Source organism: Trachymyrmex septentrionalis, unplaced genomic scaffold, assembly GCF_001594115.1.
Source record: "Trachymyrmex septentrionalis isolate Tsep2-gDNA-1 unplaced genomic scaffold, Tsep1.0 scaffold305, whole genome shotgun sequence".
Classification (NCBI taxonomy): domain Eukaryota; kingdom Metazoa; phylum Arthropoda; class Insecta; order Hymenoptera; family Formicidae; genus Trachymyrmex; species Trachymyrmex septentrionalis.
Window position 1 is genome coordinate 249,603 of NW_017305469.1, and position 10,622 is coordinate 260,224.

Below are 10,622 nucleotides of genomic sequence, written 5' to 3' on the forward strand. Positions count from 1 at the left end.
AGCTGCATTGAGGGCGTAGAATGAGTCAAGGGGAACAAAAAAGTTTTATACCATTTTGCGATTTTCGTTAACAAGATATTAATTACCAAAAATGGCCGAATATATTGGTCTTTAACAATTTTTTTCTCAAATACTATCAACTTTACAGAAAAATTATAAGAGACAAAAATTGTTTCCTCTCATAAAGTTCTGAGAATTTTTTCAGAATTTTTTAAATAGTATTTTCTCATAATAATAAAAATAAGAAAATGCAGTACTAAAAAGTTGATAAAAAATTCTGAAAAAATTCTTAGAGTTCTACGAGAAGAAAATAAACAATTTTTATCTCTTACAGTTTTTTTGTAAAATTGATAGTATTTGAGAAAAAATTGGTATAAAACTTTTTTGTTTCCCTTGACCCATTCTACACCCCCAATGCGGCTCCGACCATACTTAAGAGACACCCTGTATATACGGATACAGATTTGAAAATAATTTTATTGAATTATATATCAAAAACAATTATGTAGACCGCTTAAAGCATTCGCAACAATGATGTAAAAAGTTTTAATATTTTAACAACTTTTTGAGTATCCTACATAATTTGACGGTCCAAACAAAATTATTTTCAGATTTGTATCTAATTAAATTTTTAGATATTTCAACAAAATCGTTCTTACTGTGTCGAATAGATTTTCTAGTAAAATTGTAAATGTACAATATATACACATATTTCTAATCGGTATAATTACGCGATCCAGTCTTGGATCAACTTTTATTTTAAAGAAGATAAAGCATAAGCCGCTTCGTAAATTCCTTCATGAATGAAGTCCCGGTACGGATATATATTTTTTCAAGACATCCTGTATGGTAGCATCAGGCGCATGTAATTGCGGCGCCGCCGTCGTTACTAGATCATTGGTGAGATTTCTCCCGGTATGCAAAGTCCCATAAAGGCAACATAAAGAGAAGGTGGCTAAAGAGAAGAAGGCGAAAAAAGGAGCGTGTCTTCGTTAACGACGATCCGCATACCTGCGGGAATCGCGCGGGAAATTCCTCACTGACCGATGAAGAGAGGATACCAAGTGGAGTTCTGTTCACCTATATGTGTTTCTCTCGCAGCTACAACGATCAAACTGCGATCTTCGGGATACGAGCGACGTGATAATGAAGCTAATTCGTTAGCAAAAAAAGGCCAAAATAAAAAATTATCTCCGGCCATTAACCGTACAAAAGAAATGTCTCTTCTCAGAAAAGACTTGCAAATGCCTTTAAATGGGATGACGTAAAAATATTAGACAGAACCATCTTATAACGAAAGATTGATCTCGGAGATGGTACATATTAAGAAACAAGAATGTGGATTGAACAGGCAAAATGACACAGAGTATCTTTCTGATTCCTATACCTTCATTTTACAGTTGTTATCCCCTTCTTAATTATCCCCCTTCCTTGTTGGTTAAGTTTTAATAATGTTTTAAACTTAAGTAAAATTTTACATCGACTAATACTTGAACAATTTAACATAATTCTATATTAATATAATTAAATACAATCCGTAAATATTTCTTTTATTCATATATTTTATTATTAAAAAAAATTTTATTTCTCGAGAAAAATTTAATTTCACTTACAATCAACTAAGAGAACTCGAACTTAAGAGGAAATATTTTGTTTCTTTTCTTTTTTCTTTTGCTTCGTGCGCTTGAAAGAAAACCATCGATCCGTGAATCCACGACATGATAAGTTCACAAAGTGCGTCTGAAGAAATTCGGAATATTTATTCGCACGGTCATCACTGTCCTGTTAATTTATCTGCGGCGGACATATGAGAAACCGATTTAGCAAGACTAATGAACCGCCACTCTTTATTACAAGTTACAAGCAAAAACGGCGCGTACTTGTATTTCCTAGCTTTCTCTCACCCGAATCATGCAATGTCGATGATGCACTCTGAAGCCATTGATTGCATAAAATGCTACGACAAGGCTATAACTAGCGCCCAAGAAACCGCACAAGCCACACTTGTTTGTATCGTTTGTATCTTTTACTGAACAAGCTACATTTTTCCACAATTCTTCGTTCGAATGTAACTATACGAAAACTCATATATCGAAGAAATTACATCGTTTTATAAAGGCTGATCACAATTATCACTAATTACAGGATTGCAGTTTGCTAAATTAGATTATTCGTTAAATGATTAATACTCCTTTTATAAATTGAAAAGAAAAAAATTAATCTCATAAACACTTTATAGTAAAAATGTTTCAATTCTTAAGTTCTTAAATATCTCCGGAGATATCAAAATTGCTAATTCTGAATTTTAAGATAACCATACATAAATTTTTCTAAGAACACGATATAAAATCGAGGAAATTTGTGTAACTTAATTATCCTTACATTTGCTCAACCGCTATGATCGGCAAGCTACTCGATACGACATTCATTTATTAGCATACTTGTCGAACCGCTGAATTCTCTTCTGGCAATGCGTGAAACGTGACACGTGGCACCTAAGCGTAGACCGCAGTGTCAGTATCGGATGCCGCCGATTCGAGAGGTACCCGGTAGTGATTGTGTCGTTCGTCGCGCGTCTAGAAACCGTTCACGCGATATTTCGCCACGCCAGATCTGTTTACCTGTCCAAGTCGCTTGACCGACTTGGATGAATCGCTCGCCGGAGTTGACGTGCCAGCCGGCCGATTAACTTACTCCGTCATCGTCGTGTGGCCGATCGAACGTTCGGTTCGTTGAACTGGTTTTTGCGAAAACGCGCACTGTACCGGTAAAAAAAAAGAAACTCACGCACGCGCGGCAAAAAAACCTCTTAAACAAGAACGTCGTATAAAAAGTTTCCAGTAATTCCCCGGTAGTTCGTGAATGGACACGAAATATATATTTTTGCGAGAGAAGAAGAATTAATAATATCGAATTATATATACACACAGCTTAGAAGACTTAGATATTCAGTTCTCGAACCTTCAAAGATCTTGTATAATTTAATTACATAAGTCTGTTCTATGCGCACTTAAGGAGGTTATAAGGGTACAAAACATATTAATATTTACACTTTAAACAAACTATTATACATACATGTGAAAGTTGTGTTCATAACATTCTGTTTTTATTGAACAACGCACTGTTATAGATTATTTTATTTTATTTGATATTAGATTTTATTGTTATATAAATGAAAATTTTAAAAATAATAAAAATCTAAATTTTTTTTTTATATAAATATTTCAAGTACTAAAAATGACTTATGCAAAATTTCATTGAGATTCACCAATTTAGTTTGTAGCAAATAAATATTTTATTTATTTATTGAACAATTAATGTCTGTATCTCAATGTAACTTTACATAAATATTTTTGAATTCATAAAGTACTTGTATAAAAAAATTCAGATTTTTATTCATTATTTTATAATACATTTTCATATATTTCTATTAGAGTACAAATTTAAAAAATATTACTTTTTTTGAAACAACTTTTGATCAATTGTCTCTAATTTTTTTCTATCTCTATTTCTATTTTAAATACAATTTAGAATAATCCGTATTTTTTTTCAAATAATTCTTAACATATTGCGTTTACAACCTCCTTATAACCTCCTTAAGGGAACTTTGGAACATGAAGGACCAAAATGCCTCATTTTCCTCTCGATAAGACACAGAAGCAATTCATAGTAAGCAACGTGAAATCGAACGAGTGTAGGAAAAAAACAACAAAATCATGCTGGAACAACCTGATAAAGAACTGCCTGAAAAAATACGAATCGCGTGGCACACACGCGAAATCTCATCCGATCTAGGAAACTGCCGGCGAGGAGTCCTGTTACTCGCAAGTGGAAAGTGAACTGCAGGATTAACAGAGGCCGAGCACACGTACTTACACGCGCACGTGTGCGATCAGCTGGGATAAAATGCGATGTTAAAAGAAAAGGAGGGACGATCGAATAATCGACGATCCGCCGAGGGCGATACATGAAGCCGTGTCGCACGATCTCCGATCGCGCGACGCGAAATGATATTGTAATTCTTGCGTCGAGCGAGAGCCACTTAAGCGGCCCTCATACAATTCGTATCGCGGCAATCGAATGGGCTCTACATTCTGCGAGAATGAATAAATCTCGATTCTGCACGAAAAAAAAAAATAATTTTGCGAAAATGTCGAAAAAATTTAGCAAGATACAGATCTGAAAATAATGTTGTTGGGTCATCGAAGTAATTATGTAGGGCGCTCGAGATTGTTGCTCGTCGAAACTTTTTACGGTATTGTTCTCTCATCAGGCTCGAGTTCCCTACAATTATTTTAATGGCCCAATAAAATTATTATCAAATCTGTATCTAACTAAATTTTTAGATATTTAGCAAAACCGTTTCTTTTTTCCGCACGAGAATGGGATTTAGTATCGTGTGCTGAAGAAAAGTATATTAAATTTTACTAAATATTTAATAAATGTAAGCAGTACATATATTTATTTTTGGCACAAAATTTTGGTACAAAAACCATTAATTTAACTTAATCATCGTTTAAGTACATATTTACATACTGTAAGTAAATGTTTAGTTAGTACTAGTAAAAGAAATATTTATTAAGATTTAGTAAATCTTTTTCTCAGTGTAGACATCATATATGCTAAATAAAGCGTGCGAAATCGATCTTCATTTTCATAACAAATTTGAACCAAAGGTATTGTACGAGGGAATATTGTCCCTCGTCCTCTAACATTCGACCTCTCTTTCGATTAAATCCGGTATTAAAATTTTAAAAGTTACGTACTTTCGATCTACTTAATTAAAAAATTATTGTCAGAAATATTGACTGTGTGAGAACACCTTAAGACGACAATCGACAAAGTGTGTCAGACTTGCGAAGCCATAAGTAAAAATGGGCCATGTATAAGCACAACATTGCAAACACTCGAATATCGTTCTTCTTTTATTTTTATTCAGCGCAAAAAATATATTCAGCTGCGTTATCATATAGACTATTAACAATTATTCAACATCGGATTGAAATGTAACTACGGTAATATAATATCGAATTCTACACGTCCAAGAGATACTAATAAATTAATACCGCGATAAACGAGCTTCGAGACACAGCCCGAAAGGGCTTCTCTCACGCCGATGAAGTGGCGAAAAATTACGTCCCGCTGCTGATTTATTAATAAATACCGTTTTTACGCGTATGTGCGCGTATGTTTATTTGTCGTTTATGGTCGTATATCAGTCAAGAGATCGTCGTCAGATCTTATACCGGAGATACACGCCCGCCCGTTACGCGGAACCGTTAATCATATTTCTAACAATGTGTGATTTACGCTTACCGTGCATGATCCAAATCTCTTTTGTTGCCGAGTAGGAGGGCGGTGAAATAGGATGGCAGGCGTAGATCTGCGAGTTGTTTGAGAAGTCCACGGGCTTCCTGAAAGCTCCGTTTACATGTCACGCTGTAGACCACGACGAAGGCCTCGCCCCACCGTATATGCGAATACAGACAGCCATTCTCCTGAAAACAATCGATGGAAAACGACTGATTGCTATGACGTTCAAGAACCGAGAATCGGATTTAATTTGAAGTGTCTCTAGCTCGTATCCCCAGCGTGTTTGAACGTAAGACACTCTATTTCTTCAGAATATATTGGGTTGTTCGGAAAGTAATTTCGTTTTTTCCCAATAGAGGACTTAATTGTATTTTTTCACAGCCAACTTCACACTTAAGCCGCATAATCATTATATATTTTGATAGCTGATATAGCAAGGCTTGCTTGTGAAAAAAGTTCGATTGATTCTACGCAGTAGTTTTTAGTTGGTGCCCTATCAAATATGGAAAGCAGCATTTTCGGCATATTTTACTTTTTTACTATCGAAAAGGTAAAAATGCTGTTCAAGCAAGAAAAAAATTATCCGATGTGTATGGAGAAGATGTATTGACAGAACGCCAGTGCCAAAACTGGTTTGCAAAATTTCGATCCGGCAATTTTGATGTTGAAGATCACCACGTTCTGGAAGGCCAGTTGAAGCTGATGAAGACACAATAAAGGCATTAATTGATGCAAACCGGCGAATAACAACTCGTGAGATCGCTGAGAGATTAAATTTATCGAATTCGACCGTTCATGATCATTTGAAACGCGTCTGATTGAAAATCGTCTTTCATTTTCATAAGAAAAAACGAAATTACTTTCCGAACAACCTAATATATATGCTCGGCAAATAGAAATCAATCTTCTAAATCCTTCCTAAGTGCTCTAAAGAAAAAGTCGCACATTTGTGGGATACTGAAAGACGAGAAATTTAGATAATTTAACAAATTGAAGGACTCTTCCTATAAAAAATAAATAACAATAAATAAAGGGCAAAGTAAGAGTCAAGACATTTCTTGAAAAAAAAGTCATTCAATTATTAAAAGGATAAATTACAAGTAAAGAAAAATAAAATTGAAGAAACTATGTAATAAAAAATAAAAAATAGAAAGAAATTTAAATAGATTCTTGGGATTTTTTTTGCTCGAAACTTTTACATCTCGGAATATACGCATGACTAACTTGGCCTTTTTGGAACAACTAGCCTTTTGTATTTTATCATTTGCGCACGCGCATAAAATTGTCTTTAATGACTGTAAAAAAAAATATGTGCCGGACGAACGCGTTCAAAATTTGCTGCGCGTTGATTCCACAACCTGCGTTCATAAATTTCAGCCATCACCTAAACTGCGGTACATCCGGCGGGAATGAATTTTATAGAGTGAGATAAATATATACCTGGTCCGTGTGGGTATACACGGGCGTTATTTATGATCAAATCTGTCGAATTAACATTGCGTGTAACGCGCTCGTAAATAAGCGCCGCAAGAACTCCGGTAACGGCAAGTACATCCCTCCTATACAATATAACGTCTTAAGAGAATCGTTAATATTAAAAAAAAGAGCTTCAAAGCTGATAAAAAAAATTATGCAATTATCCAAACAAAAATTCGGCTCGAATTTTGTCATAAATATGAGTCACGATGTATATACGAATCTTTGAGACGTGTTACGAGTATTAAAATTACGAAATTTTTATATCTTAAAATTATAGAATATTGAAATTGTGGAAAATTTTACATTTTTTTCAAAAACTAAAGATTACAGAGATATGGTTCAGATAAGTGTACGTTATGAAATCTCACAGAAATTTGGATAAGAGGAAGCTGCGCGTATTAACAAAAATACTTTGCTCAAATCTTTTTTCATTTCTCGTTATTTCAGGATTTCGTAAAAATTTTCAAGTAGCTTAAAAGATTAAACAGATCGAATCTTTCACTACGTCGAACATATCATCTCGTCTGCAGTCCCCAACAGACGTCATCGACGTAAAACATCGGCCAGGCGTGCATCTGTCGCGTCGCGAGACACGCTCGAGTCGCTCATAAATATTTATTGATCGATTGTATTCGAGGCAATTGAACGGCGATGCCGGAATTGCGTTCGCGCGTGTCGCGTGAAATGCATCGGCCGTGGCGCAGCCACGTGAGTTGTGCAACCCGCCGTCGACGTGATTCGTCCAGTTATGAAATAATGCAGAACGCCTCTTGATTAAGCAACGCTTTAATGCACTTTGCATCGCGTCGCGTAATTTCGTGGAAACGAGCCGCAATCATTCACCGACGTGAATTCGTGCACCTCCTCACGGTTAAACGTGATAAATAAACAAGCGCATACGTGACAATCCAATCTGCATTTATAACTTCACCCGTAAAATACATCTTTATATTTAATTGAAGCTTTTTAGCTGGCAAATTTCGAGAAAACAGAATTTTGAAATAAAATTAAGCAGTGCGAAAGCGAGATATTCAAGTGATACATAAATTGAATTAAAGATACATGTAAATATTCTCATTTTTAATTCTACATACATATAAATATATCGTGCATGTTGTGATATTAATTGATTCGGAAAAAATATGTGTATTGAGTAGAAAATTTTTCTTAATAAAACAAACTCAATACAACCTAGATATATTTATAAGCACAACTTTTTGTTTACTTTTTAAGGTTTGGGAGAAGAGCACAATTTCAATAGATTAAGCGGGTACAATTAATAATCTAAAATATCACAATAATCTCGCAAAACTGAAAGTCTCGTACGATTCTGCCCGGCAAGTTTTCCTACCGTTTCTTGAATTTTTTTGAGCACTGTAGGAAATGCCGATAGAAAAATGTACAGGTAGACTGTAATTTTCGACGGGCGGTCTCCTTAACGACGCGACAGTTAACAGAACGATAAGACGAAACGAGCGTGCTGTCCATTCGAAATCGATTCAAGTGGGCGAGAACCGCGCGCTTTAACACCTACGCGATCCCGCCGGATAAGCAACGATCCCGACGACGAAGTTATGTTTCTTCGTGTTTGTGGCGCAGATAACGATCCTCCAGCTATTCGCCTGCTTTTATGTACAGAGCAGGTATTGTCGACTAATAACGCTTCCCGATTAGAAGAGCACGAATTCCGCATAAACGAATTCCGGCTCTCCCTGAGATCAATCAATACGCAGGTAGGTATCTGAAATCTTAAATCCCAGGGTTATAATTCATATTATGAATTATATTATATAATTCATATTAGTGTATAGATAGGAAGTAAAAATTTAATAAAAGTAAATTGATTTTTAATATATTATTAATATAAATAATGTAAATATTTAAGTTAGAATTAGAATAAAATATGAAAATATACAGGAATTAATTAATATTGGTGTTATTGTTGTGTAAATGAAGATAGAATTAAAATAGATTAATTGATTTTACGTAATGGGACGTATTTAATTGAGCAAGTTTTGATAATTAAAAATATTGCTAGTAAAAGGAAGATTATACAGATTAATGTAGTGTTAGTATAGGGCGATATTTTTAATATTTTTAGATAAGAGTTGTAAGTACTGAAGTCAGATATGTTACGTGTAATTTTTTCTTATTATTAGAGTCCGACCGAAACTTTTACCGAAACTAAAAACGAACACTCATTACGTATCAGTTTTGACTAAAATCATATATAGTTTTTTTCTTTATAAATATTAATTTTAATACGTATAATTATTGTTTTAATAATTAAATTATGACGTTTAATGAAGAAGTAGCACCTAGATTCTTTTGGCCAAAATTGACACAGCCGAAATTTCGGTTTTCGATTTCGGCCGAAATTTAACTATTGTTTCAACAAATTATGATATTTATGAAGAAAGAGTGTATGGTATATGGGCATATGTCTATACATATGGCCTTTACAGGATTCCTATTTTTTCAATTTTCGTTTCAGTTTTGGTTGAAATTGACACGTAGCCGAGTGTTTCTCGGGTCGGAACTCTACTTATTATTATAATTTTATAATCGTTGTGCATCCTTGTAATAATTTTTGTACAAATCAATGCAATCCGATAATAGTCAACAATGTGTTTTGGGTCTTATTTCATTCAAGTTCTTACTGCAGTACTTTTATTTGCATCGAGATTCTTACAAAAGAGATTCTTTAATATCTCTCCACTTTTCGATAGTAAACACCAGTCTGGGGAAAGCGGAACTACGAACGTAGACCAGCGTATCCCAGGACAGGATTTTTCCTTCGTGCGACAATGCACGTTTCCACGAAAGCGACATCAACCAACGACTACGCCGCGGGACGCCGCATTATTGCCTTACCACTGACAACGAGTTACAATGTTATTACACGTAGTTTTGCAATGGTAGAGTTGCCTACCGGGTTCACCCTTAGATAAGAAGAAGAAAAGAGAAAGAGAGAGAGAGAAAGATACTATCAGCAATTTATAGTTGATATAACGAATGACAGTCGTCGCGAATGGAGGAGAGTAAAGTCAAGGCAATAAACTGAAATATCGTTGTAACACTTAGATTCGCACGTTACGATCGGTGTACACGGAAAAGATCGAATCCACGAATGTATTGCCTGCAAACAAACGAGTTAAAAGGAAGAAAAAATCGTTGTTATTCATTAATCGCGGCCTGCTACTACGGTCTGTTGGTTATGCGCATGTACCGCTAATAATATTATTAATCTTGTCGTTTAAGTTAACATAGATCCATCTCGCGAACGTGTAGCGCATTCTTTGTAAAAAAAAAAGGGAAAAAAAAGGAAAAAAAAACAGTCATAAAAAACACTCCGTGAAGTGACCCGCATTTCATCTCCTTTTTTTTTCCTCTTCACATTAACCGTTATTCTTGGAAAAATAAGAAAAGTTACTCGACCTTCCGACGTCAATCCTAACCGTTTCTGAGACATTCGAGCGCGCGGTATTGACGTCCGCGCTGCTTGTTTGCGCACATGTGTCGAAAAATTGAGATAAGCCTGCTAAAATGGAATTTCAATGTCGATTTGAATTTTCGTCATTCAGACGGGGGGGACCAATTGCCGTGCGTCTGCATACCGCGGCTGTAATGACTTGTAGAAACATTTTTAGAAATTTCCGACGGCGACGCGAATCGGCGTAACGCGGAGAACGAAAATACGTATTAAATTGAATTATACATATAATACGTAATTCCAGAAGAGAATTCGACTCGCAGCTCGCTATAATCAAGATTAATATTTACTTGTTGATTAAAAGCGTTAATTAAAAAGTTGTCATACGATCCCCCCC

General features: G+C 35.1%; 1 protein-coding gene across 5 annotated transcripts in view; it reads right to left on the reverse strand.

Moving 5' to 3' along the window:
• LOC108749616 (ras-related and estrogen-regulated growth inhibitor-like) overlaps window positions 1-10,622 on the reverse strand; it is a 56,129-nt gene that overhangs the window by 18,958 nt on the left and 26,549 nt on the right. For all 5 annotated transcript variants that reach the window (XR_001939381.1, XR_001939382.1, XM_018488422.1 and 2 more), the window contains one exon: window positions 5,317-5,498. Coding sequence is in view for 3 of the 5 variants with exons in the window: in XM_018488422.1 (XP_018343924.1) it covers window positions 5,317-5,498 (182 nt within the window). In the remaining 2 variants the exon portion in view is untranslated. The remainder of the gene's footprint in view (window positions 1-5,316; window positions 5,499-10,622) is intronic.